We start from the raw sequence: 22,593 nt of genomic DNA, 5'->3' as shown, positions 1-22,593 counted from the left end.
TCATGTTTGGTAATGATTTAATATCATGTTTTTTAATGGTTTGATATCATGTTTTATAATGATTTGTTATCATGTTTTGTAATGATTTAATATCATGTTTTGTAATGATTTAATATCATGTTTTGTAATGATTTGTTATCATGATTTATACCGATTTTTATATCATGTTTTGTAATGATTTTATATCAGGTTTTTTAATTATTTGATATCATTTCTTGTAATTATTTAATATCATGTTTTGTAATGATTTGATATCATGTTTTGTTATTATTTGATATCATGTTTTGTAATGATTCGATATCATGTTTTGTAATTATTTGTTATCATGTTTTGTAATGATTTAATATCATGTTTTGTAATGATTTAATATCATGTTTTGTAATGCTTTAATATCATGTTTTGTAATGATTTAATATCATGTTTTGTAATGATTTGTTCTCATGATTTATAACGATTTGATATTATGTTTTGTAATGATTTGATATCATGTTTTGTAATGATTGTATATCATGTTTTGTAATGATTTGATATTATGTTTTGCAATGATTTGATATCATGTTTTGTGATAATTTGTTCTCATTATTTATAACGATTAGATATCATGTTTTGTAACGATTTAATATCATGTTTTTTAATGATTTAATATCATGTTTTGTAATTATTTGATATCATGTTTTGTAATGATTTGATATCATGTTTTGTAATGATTTGATATCATGTTTTGTAATGATTTGATATCATGTTTTGTAATTATTTGATATCATGTTTTGTAATGATTTGATATCATGTTTTGTAATGATTTGGTATCATGTTTTGTAATTATTTGATATCATGTTTTGTAATGATTTAATATCATGTTTTGTAATGATTTAATATCATGTTTTGTAATGATTTGATATCATGTTTTGTAATGATTTGATATCATGTTTTGTAATGATTTGATATCATGTTTTGTAATAATTTGATATCATGTGTTGTAATTTTTTGATATCATGTTTTGTAATGATTTGATATCATGTTTTGTAATTATTTGATATCATGTTTTGTAATTATTTAGTATCATGTTTTGTAATGAATTGATATCATGTTTTTTAATGATTTGATATCATGTTTTGTAATTATTTAATATCATGTTTTGTAATGATTTGATATCATGTTTTATAATGATTTAATATCATGTTTTGTAATGATTTGTTATGCTGTTTTGTAATTATTTGTTATCATGTTTTGTAATGATTTAATATAATGTTTTGTAATGATTTAATATCATGTTTTGTAATTATTTGATATAATGTATTTTAATGATTTGATATCATGTTTTTTAATGATTTAAAATCATGTTTTGTAATGATTTTATATCATGTTTTGTAATTTTTTGTTATCATGTTTTGTAATGATTTAATATCATGTTTTGTAATAATTTGATATAATGTTTTGTAATGATTTGATATCATGTTTTGTAATGATTTAATATCATGTTTGTTAATGATTTGATATCATGTTTTGTAATGATTTGATATTATGTTTTGTAATGATTGGTTATCATGTTTTGTAATTATCTGATATCATGTTTTTAAATGATTTGATATCATGTTTTGTAATGATTTGATATCATGTTTTGTAATGATTTGATATCATGTTTTTTAATGATTTTATATCATGTTTTGTAATGATTTAAAATCATGTTTGGTAATGATTTAATATCATGTTTTTTAATGGTTTGATATCATGTTTTATAATTATTTGTTATCATGTTTTGTAATGATTTAATATCATGTTTTGTAATGATTTAATATCATGTTTTGTAATGATTTGTTATCATGATTTATACCGATTTTTATATCATGTTTTGTAATGATTTTATATCATGTTTTTTAATTATTTGATATACTTTCTTGTAATTATTTAATATCATGTTTTGTAATGATTTGATATCATGTTTTGTTATTATTTGATATCATGTTTTGTAATGATTCGATATCATGTTTTGTAATGATTTGTCATCATGTTTTGTAATGATTTAATATCATGTTTTGTAATGATTTAATATCATGTTTTGTAATGATTTAATATCATGTTTTGTAATGATTTAATATCAAGTTTTGTAATGATTTGTTCTCATGATTTATAACGATTTGATATTATGTTTTGCAATTATTTGATATCATGTTTTGTAATGATTGTATATCATGTTTTGTAATGATTTGATATTATGTTTTGCAATGATTTGATATCATGTTTTGTGATAATTTGTTCTCATTATTTATAACGATTAGATATCATGTTTTGTAACGATTTAATATCATGTTTTTTAATGATTTAATATCATGTTTTGTAATTATTTGATATCATGTTTTGTAATGATTTGATATCATGTTTTGTAATGATTTGATATCATGTTTTGTAATGATTTGATATCATGTTTTGTAATTATTTGATATCATGTTTTGTAATGATTTGATATCATGTTTTGTAATGATTTGGTGTCATGTTTTGTAATTATTTGATATCATGTTTTGTAATGATTTAATATCATGTTTTGTAATGATTTAATATCATGTTTTGTAATGATTTGATATCATGTTTTGTAATGATTTATATCATGTTTTGTAATGATTTAATATCATGTTTTGTAATAATTTGATATCATGTGTTGTAATGATTTGATATCATGTTTTGTAATGATTTAATATCATGTTTTGTAATGATTTAATATCATGTTTTGTAATGATTTTATATTATGTTTTGTAATGATTTGATATCATGTTTTGTAATGATTTAATATCATGTTTTGTAATGATTTGATATCATGTTTTGTAATGATTTATATCATGTTTTGTAATGATTTGATATCATGTTTTGTAATAATTTGATATCATGTGTTGTAATGATTTGATATCATGTTTTGTAATGATTTAATATCATGTTTTGTAATGATTTAATATCATGTTTTGTAATGATTTTATATTATGTTTTGTAATGATTTGATATCATGTTTTGTAATGATTTAATATCATGTTTTGTAATGATTTGTTATCATGTTTTGTAATTATTTGTTATCATGTTTTGTAATGATTTAATATAATGTTTTGTAATGATTTAATATCATGTTTTGTAATAATTTGATATCATGTTTTGTAATGATTTTATATCATGTTTTGTAATGATTTAATATCATGTTTTTAATGATTAGATATCATGTTTTGTAATGATTTGATATTATGTTTTGTAATGATTTGTTATCATGTTTTGTAATTATTTGATATCATGTTTTGTAATTATTTGATATCATGTATTTTAATGATTTGATATCATGTTTTTTAATTATTTAAAATCATGTTTTGTAATGATTTGATATCATGTTTTGTAATTATTTGTTATCATGTTTTGTAATGATTTGTTATCATGTTTTGTAATTATTTGATATCATGTTTTGTAATGATTTGATATCATGTTTTGTAATGATTTGATATCATGTTTTGTAATGATTTGACATCATGTTTTTTAATGATTTAATATCATGTTTTGTAATGATTTAAAATCATGTTTTGTAATGATTTAATATCACGTTTTGTAATGGTTTGATATCATGTTTTATAATGATTTGTTATCATGTTTTGTAATGATTTAATATCATGTTTTGTAATGATTTAATATCATGTTTTGTAATTATTTGTTATCATGATTTATACCGATTTTTATATCATGTTTTGTAATGATTTTATATCATGTTTTTTAATTATTTGATATCATTTTTTGTAATTATTTAATATCATGATTTGTAATGATTTGATATCATGTTTTGTAATTATTTGATATCATGTTTTGTAATGATTCGATATCATGTTTTGTAATGATTTAATATCATGTTTTGTAATAATTTGTTCTCATGATTTATTACGATTTGATATCATGTTTTGCAATTATTTGATATCATGTTTTGTAATGATTTGATATCATGTTTTGTAATGATTTGATATTATGTTTTGCAATGATTTGATATCATGTTTTGTAATAATTTGTTCTCATTATTTATAACGATTTGATATCATGTTTTGTAACGATTTAATATCATGTTTTTTAATGATTTAATATCATGTTTTGTAATGATTTAATATCATGTTTTGTAATGATTTAATATCATGTTTTCTAATGATTTGATATCATGTTTTGTAATGATTTGATATCATGTTTTGTAATGATTTATTATCATGTTTTTTAATTATTTGATATCATGTTTTTTAATGATTTGATATCATGTTTTGTAATGATTTGATATCATGTTTTGTAATGATTTGATATCATGTTTTGTAATTATTTGATATCATGATTTGTAATGATTTGATATCATGTTTTGTAATGATTTGATATCATGTTTTGTAATGATTTAATATCAAGTTTTGTAATGATTTGATATAATGTTTTGTAATGATTTTATATCATGTTTTGTAATTATTTGATATCATGTTTTATAATGATTTAATATCATGTTTTGTAATGATTTAATATCATGTTTTGTAATTATTTGATATCATGTTTTGTAATGATTTGTTATCATTTTTTGTAATTATTTGTTATCATGTTTTGTAATGATTTAATATCATGTTTTGTAATGATTTAATATCATGTTTTGTAATGATTTAATATCATGTTTTGTAATGATTTGATATCATGTTTTGTAATGATTTAATATCATGTTTTGTAATGATTTGATATCATGTTTTGTAATGATTTGATATCATGTTTTGTAATGATTTGATATCATGTTTTGTAATAATTTGATATCATGTTTTGTAATGATTTGATATCATGTTTTGTAATGATTTAATATCATGTTTTGTAATGATTTAATATCATGTTTTGTAATGATTTTATATCATGTTTTGTAATGATTTGATATCATGTTTTGTAATGATTTAATATCATGTTTTGTAATTATTTGATATCATGTTTTGTAATTATTTAGTATCATGTTTTGTAATGAATTGATATCATTTTTTTTAATGATTTGATATCATGTTTTGTAATGATTTAATATCATGTTTTGTAATGATTTGATATCATGTTTTGTAATGATTTAATATCATGTTTTGTAATGATTTGTTATGCTGTTTTGTAATTATTTGTTATCATGTTTTGTAATGATTTAATATAATGTTTTGTAATGATTTAATATCATGTTTTGTAATTATTTGATATAATGTATTTTAATGATTTGATATCATGTTTTTTAATGATTTAAAATCATGTTTTGTAATTATTTGATATCATGTTTTGTAATTTTTTGTTATAATTTTTTGTAATGATTTAATATCATGTTTTGTAATAATTTGATATAATGTTTTGTAATGATTTGATATCATGTTTTGTAATGATTTAATATCATGTTTGTTAATGATTTGATATCATGTTTTGTAATGATTTGATATTATGTTTTGTAATGATTGGTTATCATGTTTTGTAATTATCTGATATCATGTTTTTAAATGATTTGATATCATGTTTTGTAATGATTTGATATCATGTTTTGTAATGATTTGATATCATGTTTTTTAATGATTTTATATCATGTTTTGTAATGATTTAAAATCATGTTTGGTAATGATTTAATATCATGTTTTTTAATGGTTTGATATCATGTTTTATAATGATTTGTTATCATGTTTTGTAATGATTTAATATCATGTTTTGTAATGATTTAATATCATGTTTTGTAATGATTTGTTATCATGATTTATACCGATTTTTATATCATGTTTTGTAATGATTTTATATCATGTTTTTTAATTATTTGATATCATTTCTTGTAATTATTTAATATCATGTTTTGTAATGATTCGATATCATGTTTTGTAATGATATGTTATCATGTTTTGTAATGATTTAATATCATGTTTTGTAATGATTTAATATCATGTTTTGTAATGATTTAATATCATGTTTTGTAATGATTTAATATCATGTTTTGTAATGATTTGGTCTCATGATTTATAACGATTTGATATTATGTTTTGCAATTATTTTATATCATGTTTTGTAATGATTGTATATCATGTTTTGTAATGATTTGATATTATGTTTTGCAATGATTTGATATCATGTTTTGTGATAATTTGTTCTCATTATTTATAACGATTAGATATCATGTTTTGTAACGATTTAATATAATGTTTTGTAATGATTTAATATCATGTTTTGTAATTATTTGATATCATATTTTGTAATGATTTAATATCATGTTTTGTAATGATTTGATATTATGTTTTGTAATGATTTGATATCATTGTTTGTAATGATTTGATATCATGTTTTGTAATGATTTGATATTATGTTTTGTAATGATTTAATATCATGTTTTGTAATGATTTGATATTATGTTTTGTAATGATTTGATGTCATATTTTGTAATGATTTAATATCACGTTTTGTAATGATTTGATATCATGTTTTGTAATGATTTAATATCATGTTTTGTAATGATTTGATATCATGTTTTGTAATGATTTGATGTCATTTTTTGTAATGATTTGATATCATGTTTTGTAATGATTTTATATCATGTTTTTCAATGATTTAATATAATGTTTTGTAATTATCTGATATCATTTTTTGTAATGATTTAATATCATGTTTTGTAATGATTTGATATTATGTTTTGTAATGATTTGTTATCATGTTTTTTAATGTTTTAATATCATGTTTTTTAATGATTTAAAATCATGTTTTGTAATTATTTGATATCATGTTTTGTAATGATTTAATATCATGTTTTGTGATGATTTGATGTCATGTTTTGTAATGATTTAATATCATGTTTTGTAATGATTTAATATCATGTTTTGTAATGATTTGTTATCATGATTTATACCGATTTGATATCATGTTTTTAATGATTTGATATCATGTTTTGTAATTATTTGATATCATGTTTTGTAATGATTTAATATCATGTTTTTTAATGATTTAATATCATGTTTTGTAATTATTTGTTATCATGATTTATACCGATTTGATATCATGTTTTGTAATTATTTGATATCATGTTTTGTAATGATTTGATATCATGTTTTGTTATGATTTGATATCATGTGCTGTAATTATTTGATGTCATGTTTCTGATTTTTTAGGAGAGGATTGATAATATGTACATTTTTCGTTATTGAAAATAATTTAATAATTTCAGGAGACTGTTCAATAATAATTTGTTTACATTAGATGTGCAAACGCTCTTTATGTAATCAGTTGGGAAGCAGCCGGAAGTATTGTATTCTATAGACGAGCACTTCTACAAAAGGAATTTGCTCATCGAAGTTTCCTTTGATATAGGTAGTGAGAGGGAAAAATAGAAACTATTATCAGTGTTGGTAAAAGATGTTTATGGCTATTTAAATTTTTTAATTATTCCCTGTTAATACCGTCCTATGAAATTGGGAGTTTTCGGCTGCATCTTTATAAATTGTGCGACCCTATAAAATTGTGATTTTTTATACATCCGCGTAAAATTGTACGATTCTATATGATTGGAATTTTTTTTATGTATCCCTATAAAAGTGTGCTACTTTATTAAATTGGGAGTTTTTGAATTAGTATTTTCCAATAAAAAGTATTCATCCCTGCTTTAGAGAATCATTTCAACAATAGGAAAACGGCAACAATCCAACATTCTTGACTTGAAACTAGATACATAACTACATAGTTATCACCAAACTCAAATAGCAATTTAATAATGAAAAAAAAAACAATAAATATAAAATAATCCGCCTTCCGTAATTCTTCATTAATTTTACTAAAGAGGAACGCTTTCATGGAAATGTCAGAATATATTAATAAGTATGAACGTTTATATTTCCCTAGATAAGACTTTGAAAAGTGTAATAAAAATTTTACCGTATACAATAGGTTATCTCTGTAGCACATTTGTTCAGATGAGCACACATATGAAGTCACAGAAGGAAATGCGTTGAAGCAGCGGCAGGATGCGTCATAAATGATAAAGTAACAAATGATGACCTGTGACACTTTAGATCATGAGTCATTTATGTGAACACAACGCACACACACACACACATACACACACATATATATATATATATATATATATATATATATACTAGCATTCAGCGCGGCTATTCACGGGCCTTATGCACTGTTCATAATTTTATGTGCATATATATATATATATATATATATATATATATATATATATATATATATATATATATGAAAAAGTTTGACTCGTGTCCAGGTAACCTGCATCAAAAATTTCAAGTGTTTGAACCCAAAAATGGCGGAGGAGTTCAGAAAATCTGGAAAGGTAAACTCTTTAAACTTTGACCTCTTGGTTTACACAATTTTTTGCCTAAACACTGATAAAAAAATCTTGCTGCATGTCTGAATACCCTTTATGTACAATTGCGAATGTTTAGACCAAAAATTGGCTGAATAGTTTGCTAGAGACCGCAAAAGTCAAATCGTTTAAACTTTTACCCCCTGGCAGCCAAATTTTCAGTCAAAACCGATGAAAAAGCTTGCCTTATGTCTGAATAAACTTTACGTAAAATTTCAAATGTTTAGATCAAAAATTTACTGAGTAATTCGGTAGAGACCACAGAGTTCAAATTTTGTTTATATTTGACGCCAATTCTGACCCCTTAACGTTTATTCATTTTGGATTAAATCAATTTGGGAAGCTTGGCTCATGTTCAAGTAACATACATCTACAAGTTAAAGTATTTAGAGCGAAAATTGACGGAGGATTTTGGTAGAATTTTCAAATGTCTAATCGTTGAATTTGGACCCATTGACAGCTAGATTTCTGGCCGAAAACCGATTGTAAAGATTTTCCCAAATCTCAATACTCCTTATATCAAATCTCAAACTTGTAGACCGAAAATTGACAGAGTAATTTGGTAGGGAAATGTACACACACAGACAAGTTCACCCATTCTCTCACTTAAAATTCAAAAATTCACAAAAATTTAGGTAATGAATAAACTTTAATGAGTTTCGAGTATCGATAAAAATATGAGGAATAAGAGGTGTTGCAAGCCTTTCTCTGCTGTATCGTTATTTTCATGGCAAGTGCTCGTCTGAGCTCCAATCTATGGTCCCACACACCAAACTTTCACAAGAAAAACTTGTCTAGTTGAAAGCACTAATAATAATCACTCACTCTTCATCTATGCCTAAACCTAAACCTAGATTCCATGAACAAAACTTCTTTCTTGCAGCAGCATGCCCGTCAAGCTCTCTTCCGTTTCCCTACTTTCCAGCTGACAAGACTATGGTCGTCTTCAAGTTCAATGTTAACAAGTTCTTGATGAGCCGTTCCTTTAAGTAATCAAATTTACCAAATTTCAACTTAGTAGTAGAACTTTCATTACTGCGATATTGTCCAATTGTCTACCGTACACTTAATTCTTCTCATCCTCAAGTGACCGCCGGTAATGAATCCTTTGTAAAAAATCTTAGTTAAAATGTACTTCAGACATAATTATACTTATCATATAAGGATTTATTCAGCAAGAAAAACATGAAAATTTTCAAAGAATTAGCGAATTATCAACTATAAGAATGGACTTAATTAGCATTACATCGTCGCAAACGTCTTAATAAATGTCTAATTCGCAAACGTCTTAATAAATGTCTAATTCATTAGCGAAGAAAAAAATACTTTTATCTTGCCTCGGTCTTCGTTTAAACTACTATATTGTTTTAGAACCTTTTTTAAACAAATCAGTGGAAAGGCGTGATTTATTCTATATTATCTCCTTACTTTGAATTATTTGAAGATTTCTCGTATTTCCACATATCGTCACTAGTGTTTTAATTAGATAAACATTGCTTATACTATTAAATAAAAACGTATTTATTCGATATCTATACTTAAATTGAATTTATCCAGAAAAGATTTAAGAACCGAATACTTTTTGTTTTAGCGATGCAAATAATTCTCAAAGCAGCGGAAACCAATGCAATCCCTACTACAGTAGGTGGAGAATGCGAAATATCACCATTAAAGATTACATGGACGATACTAGGATCCCCACGTCAAAACAAGCGGATACCCGCAAGTTACTCAGCATTTTCGTGAAATAATAGTTTGGTCTAAAATGGAAAAGTGCATCAAGATTTATGCTTTGCGATGGTTGGTTAGAAAATCCCTACTAATTCAGGAGAACAGATAAAAAGATTGGGAAGATGGTACGATAACACTTTTGAAAGATTCAAAACCGGTTAACGATACAATGAAAACTGTTGATGAGAGTCTAAAGACGATCGGGCGCTGTCCACGGCAATGAAAATACAAGGTATGGTGTCTTCAACCCTATTCTTTTATGACCTCTTCTCGTACATGAAGTAACTATGAGCACATCTGAGGCCATAGAAGCAAAAATCAGCAGATATACGAGACAATGGCTGGGTTTGCTTTCAGTATTATCAAGCGTAGCCCTATATAGCACACAATCTAAACTGAAATTAGCGCAGAGGAGTTTAAAGCTGGAAAAGTCAGATTCAAGATAATGTAAGATAATTTCAATGACACAGTTGTAAAGGCAGTACAACCCTCCCTTAAGACGGGGAGAAAATGAAAAGTCCAAGATGCTATAAATGAGGCGAAAGAAAACCTAGCTTTCAAAGAAATTTTTTGGGCTCACTGAGACCGGGAAATCTGGACTGGGAATGGCTAGCATTCAAAGATGGTCCACGGCTTCAACCAAAGAGTACCGAGATCGTGTCATTCAAGAAATACAGAGCAAGTAAGAAAGCAAAAGGCTCGTAAAAGCCGTTCGACAGTCACAGTAGACAAACTGGAAAGAAGCTATGCAATGACATTTGTATATGTCGACGCTGAGGTTGAGTTTCATAATACGTTAAACTTATGACATGCTTCCGTCAAGGACTAGTCTTGCCAAATGAAGAAGAGGACGATTCAACCTGTCGTGTATGCAAAGAAAAAACCCAAAATATGGAACATGTTCTTAGTTGCTGAAGAGTGGCCCTTGCTAATGGCCGATATACGTGGCGGAACAACAGGGTACTGGAGGAACTGACCACAACAATAAATAACCACATGAACCCCGAAGCAGCTAACATGAGCCACAAGTTATTTTGCCGATGGACGAAAAATGAGAATCGGATCAAAACGTATAACTGGCCATTGCTAGTACATCGCCAAAATATTCTTGGAATCGATGATGATTGAATAGTCGTCGCATATCTCCTTAGCTGGCAAAGTAATTATCCAAAATTTATAAAAGGAATGGGTCAACGGCCCGACATTGTTCTCTTGTAAAGAACAAGGAAAAGACTCAGGTTGATTGAATTGACGATACTTTATGAGAGTCGGCTAGAAAAACAATATCAATAAAAGGTGGGGAAATATGAAGACCTATAAAGACAGTTGACCCGTGAAGGTTAAGTTACAATCTTTCGAGCTGTTGATATATGAGTAAGAGGTTTCATTTCAGGCTCTCATATCAACTTTTAGGACAGCTGGGAATTAAAGGCCGAAAAAGAATCGCAGTTAGTAAACGTCTTATAAAGGTAACTGAACAATATGCTATGTGGCTCTTGCTTAAAAGAAACAGCGCATGAGTGGTAACAGGTGTCCATAGAGCAAGAATCTCTGTGAGATTTATTTTTTGCATTTATTTAATGATTTTCTTTTTTTGTTTAATTTATTTATATAAGTTTTATTTTTATTCATTTATTGTCTTTCTTTTCTCCTTATTCTTTTCTTTCTTTTCAATACCAGCACGTCTAAGCGAACTTGTTTGACGCAGTCTTTGACATTTGAACGTTACGTGCGCACAGTCATTGCCCGTTGCAGGAAACGCAAAATCATAAAACATTTTTTATTGAATTCAGGAGTTCATTCAAATGAAAGAACTAATCCTCGCATCAGCGAATGTAGCCTATATGCGAACAAACCGTAACAAGAAAAAGACTTGTTTTTTACCCGTCTCTTATAAGGTATTGTAAATCCAATCAAGATGATTTACAATACTTTATAAGAGACAAGTAGAAAACAAAATCAATAGAAGATAGAGAAACATGAAAATCTAAACAAGGAGCTCACCCGTGTAGGTTACATTACAATATAAGCGAAAAAGAATACCGCATGATATGGTAGCAAGTGTCTCCAGAGTATTTATCTCTGTGAGTAGATTTATTTATTTATTTAATATTTTAAATTTATTTATGTCTATATATTAATGTTATACACATATTTGTTCATATATATATAATTTTATTATTATTATTGTTGTTACAACTATTATTATTATTATTATTATTATTAATATTATTAGCAGTAGTAGTAGTATATGCGCGTCTTAACAAATATATCAGATGTTGTCTTTGAAAATTGAACGACATGCGCAAAGCCGTTGCTCGTAGAATATCATTTTTAAGGGTATTCTACGATTGGTAAACGTTCGGCGTCAAGCAAGTTCACACACACACACACACACACACACACACACACACACACACACACACACACACACACATATATATATAGAGAGAGAGAGAGAGAGAGAAAGAGAGAGAAAGAAAGAGATGTATGCATAAAACATCTATGTTTCTCTCTATATATATATCCACACACACGCACGCACACACACACATCTCTCTCTCTCTCTCTCTCTCTCTGTATAGATATATATATGTGTATATATAATGTATATATATACAGAGAGAGAGAGAGAGAGAGAGAGAAAGAGAGAGAGAGAGAGAGTACATACACCTATATATATACATATATATATATATAATATATGATAATATATTATATATATTCAAGCACAATTAAACAGCGTGCAGGTTTCTATAACATAGCGCCATTAATAAGTAATCTTTTATTAAAAGAACATAATTCAACTGTAGACACAGGTTAACACTCTCAAACCATTCAAGCAACCCCTATAATAATTAATACATATAATCTCAATCAATAAATTACATAACACTCATTTCATTTCTGTTACAAACCTATATTTGAATTTCAACAGATATATTTCTTTCCAGAAAGAATATTAACTGCTTTCATATCTGTTAAAATTATATTAACGACTATATGACATCATTAAAATTTCCCTCTCTTTAACAGCGCAGCCCCCTCTCCTTTTTGAATTTTCAACGTCTTTTTCTGTTTTTTTTTTCTGAAATAGAACAGCGTCACATTTGCACGTGAAACATTTTCAAATATTTTGTACTGGTATTTTTTTTGGTTTCTTAATCCCATTCATCCGGAGGAATCTCGAAATAAAGACGAAACGTTGGTGAACACATAATACGACTTGCTCCTTTTTATTTCTCTATTTTGTCGGAATACTATTTCCATATATATATATATATATATATATATATATATATGCATAATAGCAGACAGATAATAAACGAAAACTTAAAATACTCGATTAATTACTATTAAAAATAAAGAAAAACTGCTGTTAGTAAAATAAACTTTACTAATTGTAATAACACCCTGAAATATTTGAAAAATTATTAAAATAACCAATGAAAAAATAAAATAATTAACCAATGAAAAAAATATATAAATCATTGAAAAGCAGGTCGATTAATATGTCCCTGACGATGATTTAAGACGGATTAGAAAATACACTAATGATAAATATGGCGCTTAACACAGCCAGTTCTTGTAAGAAGTGGAGACATTTATTTGGAAGCTGGAAAAGATCAAATATCTGTATATATATATATATATATATATATATATATATATATATATATATATATATATATATATATATATATATATGATGATTGCAACGTCTTGTCAGACGAGTGCAACTTCCTGAAACACTTAAAGTTCATGAGCCCAAAAATGACTACTATCACCACAGGACCATTTTAATAGACAAATGCCTGAGGGAGTATCTATGCACAGATGATGTTACAGAGTCTTAGCTTTGTATGACAGCTAAGTTTCTCTCTCGGTTCAAAATGTTGAGATCCAGCAACAAGCAACAGTAAGATATCCAGCAACAAGCTAAAATGCAGACTAGCTTAATGCGAGTACTGGTCTCCCGCTTTATGGTTTTTTTTAATCAGAGATTTACTTATCCTAGAAAGGTTGCCTTCACCACGGCTTACGCGAACTCTCTCCACACCAACACACAAACACACACGGTGCTAATTGGCCGTTGACCCTGAAAAAGGGTTCATTCACCCTTTGGAAGGTCTCGTTTTTAATCCTTCAGGGAAATTAGCCACCCTCCCCAACAAACAAGTCTGGTGGGGGGACCAGTTTAGTCGCCCGTGACCCGACTATGAGGGAGGTATACTGGGTTAAATGGTACCAGTAACATATGTATATACATACATGTATACATACACACGCACACACACACACACACACACATATATATATATATATATATATATATATATATATATATATATATATATATACCAGTTAAATTGTCTGTGTGTGTTTCTGTGTGTACATTTCCCTACCAAACTACTCTGTCAATTTTCAGTCTACAGAATCAAGATTTGACATAAGGTGTATTGGGATTTGGGAAAATCTTTTCACTCGGTTTTCGGCCAGAGAATTTTCAGTCAAGGGTCATAGTTCAACGATTAGACCTTTGAAAACTCTACCAAACTCCCCCGCTTATTTTCGGTCTAAACACTTGAAATTTTAGGTATAGGTTCCTTGGACATGGATCTAACGTAATAATTTGATTTGAGCCCAAAACAATAAACACTTAAAATTTTAAATGTATATTACTTAGATATAGGCCAAACTTTATAATTTGATTTGATCCAAAAACAAATGTTAAGAGGTCAAAATCGTGATCAAACTTTAAAAAATTACCAGTACGGTCTCTATCAAATTACTCAACCAATTTCTTGTCTAAACATTTAAAATTTTACAGATTCCGAGATAGGGCAAGCTTTTTAATCGGTTTGGGTAAAAAAGTTTTGCTGTTAAGGGCTTTAAGTTCAAAAGATTTTACGTTTGCGGATTTTAGCAAAGTACTCAGCCAATATTTGGTCTAAACCTTTAAAATTTTACATAACGAGTATTCAGACATCTAATAAGCATTTCATCAGTTTTTAGGCGAGAATCTGGCTGTCAAAAGGTCAAAGTTTATCTTTGCAAATTCTACCAAACGTCTCCACCAATTTTTGGTCTAAACCCTTGAGATTTTAGATGTAGGTAACTTGAAATAAGTCAAACTTTAGGATTTAAGACAAAAACAATAAATGTTAAGGGGTCAAAGTTTAAAAAATATATCTGCGGTCTCTACCAAGTTACTCAGACATATCTTGAAATTTTACATAACGGGTATTCACATATATGGCAAGTTATGAACAAAACATAGGGCCCGAGCATAGCCGGGCTGAACTGCTAGTCTTTCTATAAAAGTGAAATTGTTTGTGTGAGTGTGTCTGTGTGTGTACATTTCCCTACCAAATTACTCTGTCAATTTTCGGTCTACAGACAAGAGATTTTATATAAGGAGTATTGATATATATATATATATATATATATATATATATATATATATATATATATATATATATATGTATAAACATTTAACGTAAAATGGCCACCCACTTTTTGGCAACAAAGCGTTCAAAGAGACATGTCATCTCTCGCATTTTTTCAAGTTTGACGATCGGGGGGGGGGGCAACACATGATAAATACAATTTGTTTTTATTTGGGGGGGGGGGCGGGAATTACATTTGCAAAATAGAATAACGATAAATTTAATTAATTTTTATGAGACCATTCTGTACTTTCACTCAACAATTTTATAAACAAAATGAACTGCAAAATATAACCAATTCAATTTTTTTACATTAGAAATATAAAATGAGGAAAAATTTGATGTAATTATTTTTAAATTAATTTTTTTAGGAGTTCTGCCTACTTGCTATTTTATTTATCTTTTTTGCGATCGCACGGGCATTTGCCGTTATTTTTATTGAAAAAAAGCTGTAATGATTTATTTTTAATTATTTATTTGGGGGGGGGTTCTTTCCAGTGTTCAATATCCGGAGAATAGTTTCTTCTCTTTGTATTCCTTCTGTCGAAATATCTGGTGGAGAGGGTATCACGTATTTCTTCTTTTTTTGGGCGCTTACATTTACATGTTTTCATCCGTTCTTTTATTTTTAGTATTGTTGTGGGGGTATCCATGTTGCCCATGGTGAAAGTGATTAGTATAGCAGGTGTATTCCAAACGGAACTTCATGTTAACCCAGGCAACGCCGGGTAACCATGCTAGTATATATATATATACATATATACTACTGAAAACTATATAAGCTACTGGAAACTTTAGTTAATAAATAACGGATAGAAAATATTATTCGCCAGTGTTCACACGTTATTGGTTATATTATTAACATGTTCATATAAGATCATGGGTTTATAAAACTGATTTAATTTTTCGTTTATAAATCATCATCATTTCTGATGAGGTAAACAAAGCGGAAGCAATATATTTGCAAATTTATTTCAGGTCGCGGGGTCAGGCTCTTACTTATCACTTTTTCTCATTTACCATCTAATTTTCCATTCCTGTGAACACGTGTTAAAAATCGCGTATTTTATCGCTAATTTTTCCCTGACTGAATAGAAGTACATACATAGATATTACCGGGATAGACCGAATAGAAAACAATTAAAAACAGAAAAAAAACCCCAAACAATCATTGTTTTTTTTTCATGCTGCATTTAATTTTATTTCTATTCTGTCTTTCATTCTTTCTGTCCTTAGAGCATTTTATTTTATTAAATACCGTCATTTTATCTTCTCATACTTATAAACACAGACACACGTACACACGAACACATTTACACACACACGCACACAAACACACACTACATATATATATATAAATATGTATACACACAACTAAATGCACATTATCTTATGTTATTAAGATATTTCGTAATTTTATCGTCTCTCACATAACACAAACACAGCGCGCGCACACACATACATATATATATGTATATGTATATATGTATATATGTTTATATACATGTGTGTGTGTGTGTGTGTGTGTGTGCTTCGCAGTGTCTTTAGCATATAGGTTAATGTGCATTCAGTTGTATATATGCAATATATATATATGTATTATATATATATATATATATATATAACTGAATTAACACTATCCTATATATATGTATATATATATGTATGTATGTATATATATATATATATATATATACATTGAATATATACAATATATATATATAACTGAATTAACACTATCCTATATATATGTATATATATATGTATGTATGTATATATATATATATATATATATATATATATATATATATATATATATATACATTGAATATATACAACTGAATGAACAGTAGTCTATATGATAAAGACACTGCGCAGGCACACACGCATATATATATATATATATATATATATATATATATACATTGTATATATACAACTGAATGAACAGTAGCCTATATGATAAAGACACTGGGCAGGCACACACACACACACACGCATATATATATATGTATATATATATATATATATATATATATATATTTCTTTGGACTTTCCTGTTAATTTCGACCACAACAACTAAGGTGCTTGTAAATTCAGACAGATAATTTGTGTATAGTAGTGGATGCTTTGTGTATAACACACACACACACACACAGTACACACACATATATATATATATATATATATATATATATATATATAATAGAAAGCTGAATGTGTGTGTGTGTGTGTGTGTGTGTGTGTTTGGTAACGAATAGGCTCCTATATGGTTGACTATTTAAAAAAAAAAAACTTATTACAGATAATGATAGATGTATCGAGACACAGGATTGGTTATGTTTGATCCTGCAGAATGGTGGTCCTTAAAATTGTTGCGTTTGCGTTCGCGCCTTATCCACACAGTATGGAAAATAAAAAAATAAAAAATAAAAAAAAAAAACGTTTACAAGTGTTTTTGATATAGATGTACATAAGAATACTTTGATAAGTATGTTTTAACTTAAATAGCGATGGTATAATAAAATTCTGGGGGTTTCGTTCGCGTCTGGTCTCCATAGAATGGAAATAGGCAAAAACTTTAATAAATAATGGGGTTTATCTATTTTATTTTTGCTTTCATCATATTTTGCATTGGTTTTGATACCCCCAAATTCGAAGCTATCTCTTTACAACTCTTCCTTTTCATAACCTATCATACTTTAATAAATCAGAGTCCATTTTCTGTAGGCTGTTCTTGAACCCAGTCAACGACGGGTACTTTTGCTAGTATATATATATATATATATATATATATATATATATATATATATACATATATATGACTGTATTTACATAAAGAAAGATAAAACCCTCTCTCTTACTCTCTCTCTCTCTCTCTCTCTCTCTCTATATATATATATATATATATACAAACACACATAAGGTAATATATATACACAACTAAATGCCCTTTGTGATATAATATAAAGTTCGATACATACACACACACACACACACACACATATATATATATATATATATATATATATATATATATATATATATAACTTGTACGAAAATTAATGTATTTATTTTCTATAAGATTAAAAACAATTTTACGTTTATAAACCCATGTCTATTAAAATACACGCTTTCAAAATAACATTTCATATTTACTGTCCCGGATGTTTAAAACACGTTAACAAATTTATATGTTCAATTTATACATTTAAAACAATAACGTTAGAAAATCGGAACGATTGCTTCAGTTGTCAATGACTACTATGTAAACAATGATCACGCCGGACACTGGAATAGAACAGAAGCGTGGTTCTCGGAACAAAAATCAGCACTATGGACATTGTATAAAGTAAACAAAGCAAAACATCTCTCTACTAATTACATTGTGCCTCCTCTTTCTCGTGTGTCTTTGTGAAAATATATTTCTCGTAATAACGTAGCTTGAATCATAATTTTTATCCACTGTTTTGTCGAATATTTGTCAAACGTCAAATTGAAATATATTCATTTCTCTTCAAGTGAATTATATTAAAAAATAAATACGAAATGAAATTAGCCATGGATGCATTTCACTTCATTAGTAAACTAGTCAGTAATCTTTTTTATTATTGACAATAAAAAATAAATAAATCACTGCGTAACCCTTTCAAAATTTTACATTAGTTTGGAAGCATTTAAACTGACAAGAAGTAGGTAGATTTTAGTGTGTACATCTTTAGCAAATGAATAAAAATTGAGTTTTCGAAGTTACAAACATGCAACAGTTTTATATAGATATATTAGCTTAACATAATTATTTATAGATTTGTTTTTAAACATTTGATTATATTAATAATTTGATTGCCATACAGTATCATAATAATTAAGTCCTATTAAAAGTTTGTAATTTTATAGTTGATTAATGAGAAACATATATACGCCATAATCGCGTTGACACACCGGTTCTCGTTAGATCATTGAAGTTAAGCAACGCTGATACTGGTACCAGATGGGTGACCATTTGGGAATTCTAGGCGCTGTATGTGCTTTCCGCTTATCTCGGCATTTGTTTCCCGTCCTCTTGTGCACACAATTCACTTTCCACTGATATTTAACAATGTCGACTCAGGAGACGTGTGGTTGAAGATTGCGCACTTGCTGCTACAAAAATTTCACGCGCAGGCACACCTTCGTGGGTATCCATAGTTTGTCAAAGACTGAAGGAACCCCTTTTAATTAGAAACAGTAAGACAAAATTCTGGGCAACACGGATTGGGTCAAAGTAGTTATTTATATAAGAACAAATTCGAATGAATGCATTTGGTGTTATATAACACTCGACAGGTCGTCGAATGCGAATTGCAATATATAACTATAGAGAAAGATTATGTAACTCTTTATCGTTATATAACCAGGCTTTAATGAGTTTACGTCTTTGTCAGAAAAAATAAAATAAAATGAAATAAATAAATAAAATAATGGAATAAAATAAAAATAAATAAATAAACAAACTCACCAAGATTTAAAAGAGACTACTAATTTGGCAAAACCAAATATTAGCAGGGATACTATACATAGGACAAAAGTCCTCGTCATTTTTTTTTTTTTACTTTTGTGTGACTGCCTTTCAACAAATACACCCGACCGTTTGCTAGTGTCTTCTGTCTCCTTTTGTGTTCGTCAGCGCTTTATATACCCACGAGTATGAATCACATGACAACCGTCTGTAACTCGATATTCAAGTCATGTCATGACGTCATAATATACGTACGTATCATTTTGTGATCTGTGCGTATGCACATCGGTGGATGTGTAATTGAACACATGTTTTATATAAATGTGCCTGTAGTTTAATTCTAAAAAATAACTTTCCAATAACATGCGTATAGACTTAGTTTTCAAACTTAATCGAAACAGACCAACCATAAAAATGCTATTAAACGCTTGAATGTGACAAACAGACTGACATACCATTTTAGAAGTAGGAGTGACAGACAAATGTATAACATAGTTTACATCTCACCCGCATTAATCACATAACAATGTTATTTAAACACGCTTCGATTTAAATAAAATTGCATATCGATCGACTGATGATAGGGACAACAACAGGTGTATCAGAATTTTGGAGGAATTTTTGACACCCCTAACACAAATCTGCGAATAAAATATAAAAAACTCGTAATTTCTTTTTTAAAAGTGGGTTGTTTATTTTCTTTATGGAATATCCTTCCAAAATAAACTATTAAAGTTGTTTAAAAAATAATAGAAATATTATTTTTTTATTAAAAAAAAAAAAAACAGTGTTCACAAAGTGCCGGCGCGCCTTCATGCCGCTATTTTTGTTACGTAATGAAATCATTGAATTTTACGGGTTAATTTTTTTCAATTTTTAAACTTTAAAAATCTATCAAAATTTTTCTATTGGTTAATTTTTTACGATATTTTCAGGATCAATGTGAAATTTTATGCTCTTACCAATAATCTGAATATTATATTTAAGACAAACGTTTTTTTTGTAAATTCACACCCCCATGTTGAAATGTCTATTAGAATTGTAATAATTAATTTATGAACCAAAGTTTTATATATCAGAAATTGAAGATAAAAGATCAATAAATAATATATTGTAAATTAAAACAAAAAAAGAACAGTTTTTTTTTAAATTTACCTGTAAACTCCAAAGTGTAAAACCTTTTCTTTTTAAAACCTGTTGATTTTTTTTTTAAATTGGAAGCCTATGTTCTGCTTATATTGTCCAGTATGTAATGAACGATGACGACATTTTTTTTCTATTTCATTCAATGTTCTCTTTAGATATTAAAAATAATTCACTCGACAAAAAAGAATGAAAATATAATAAATCAAAACTTGTATTTCTTTGAGAAAAGAAAAAAAAATCTATGAGTGTCTTTTTTTTACAGGCAAAATCTTATAAGTAAAATTTGACTATTTTAAACTATGGGAACACATATGCTTCCCGGACAAGGCTAGACAACTAACGCAAAGTGTGGTTTTTACTTCCTTCATGTCCATCCGTAGTTCAAAACAATAAAAAACTACTTCCGTTTTTGCTAAAAACGTAAAATACTTTTGTCATGGCGCGTTTTTCAAATGGGCGTTTAAAAATTTATTTTATTTAAAAAAATAAATGGATTTTAAAATATAAATATAGATAAATTGTTAACAATGAAGAATGGAACTACACATTGGTTAGTAATTTTTATAGGTAAGTGATATTTTGGAATTTATATCGATTTTTTTATAATCGACGTAAGTTAAATTTCATTTATTTTCTTAAAATCATTTTAAAGAAAACCGCTTAAAAAAAACAATATTGCATACTTTGCTATTAAAGCTGTTATGTTTTTTTTTTTAAATTTGGTCGTTGCTCATTGAATTGAAAAAAAAAGGCTTTGAATTACATATTTTCAAGTAGTTATAAGCTTGGAAAGATAGGAGGTCAAATTATTCAATATTTTTCCCGCATTCGTAAGGTTGGTTTCTGACACACCTAGGACAACACGTCTAATAAATATTCGGTTCTCTATATCGTACTTAACACTTTCTCACATCTGGGTTATTCTCTATATCGACAAATCCAATGTATGGAGAGCTCTTATCATGTTCGGGCTGGTGAATCTATAATTTAATTGTCCGACCGTTTCTTCGTTACTGCAACATCTCTTTCCCCCATAGTTGCTAGTCTCAGTCTCTATTATAAATAGTATTATGACATTTTTCTTCCGGAATTGTATGGACTTTCCATGTCTCCTTTGTTCCAGCGTGTTTTCTCGTTGACTTAGTGATCTCCATGAATTCGTTGTTTTTTATAGCTCATTGTAATACATATTCATATTCCAGTAGTTTCTTTTGAAGAGCTGCAAAGTTATTGAGACTCCTTTCCTTCTCACTGTTTTCCTTCTACGCAAAATGTTGATCTTTTCATGACCAAGATCCATAGGCATCCTCGATGCGATAATCATCTTTCGTTCTTTTTAGCTCCTAACAGTAATTGGCTTCTTGTCTTGTATCGATGAAAAAAAGATGCAATGCCGCATTATTATTATTTTTTTTTTTGAA

At 27.6% G+C, this 22,593-nt stretch overlaps 1 protein-coding gene across 1 annotated transcript in view; it reads right to left on the bottom strand.

Annotated features, from left to right (window-relative positions):
• The window catches only part of LOC145277021 (uncharacterized), a 134,347-nt gene extending 114,034 nt beyond the window's left edge, over window positions 1-20,313 (bottom strand). Inside the window, exon 1 of the mRNA XM_080128625.1 lies at window positions 20,027-20,313. Coding sequence (XP_079984751.1) covers window positions 20,027-20,106 — 80 coding nt within the window. The 5' untranslated portion in view covers window positions 20,107-20,313. The remainder of the gene's footprint in view (window positions 1-20,026) is intronic.
• Between the last annotated feature and the right edge of the window lie 2,280 nt (window positions 20,314-22,593).

Source organism: Euprymna scolopes, chromosome 5, assembly GCF_053919585.1.
Source record: "Euprymna scolopes isolate OS-2025 chromosome 5, ASM5391958v1, whole genome shotgun sequence".
In the NCBI taxonomy this organism is placed as follows: Eukaryota; Metazoa; Mollusca; class Cephalopoda; order Sepiida; family Sepiolidae; genus Euprymna; species Euprymna scolopes.
Note: the sequence above shows the minus strand (reverse complement) of the source record. Positions and strands in the feature narration are given on the sequence as shown.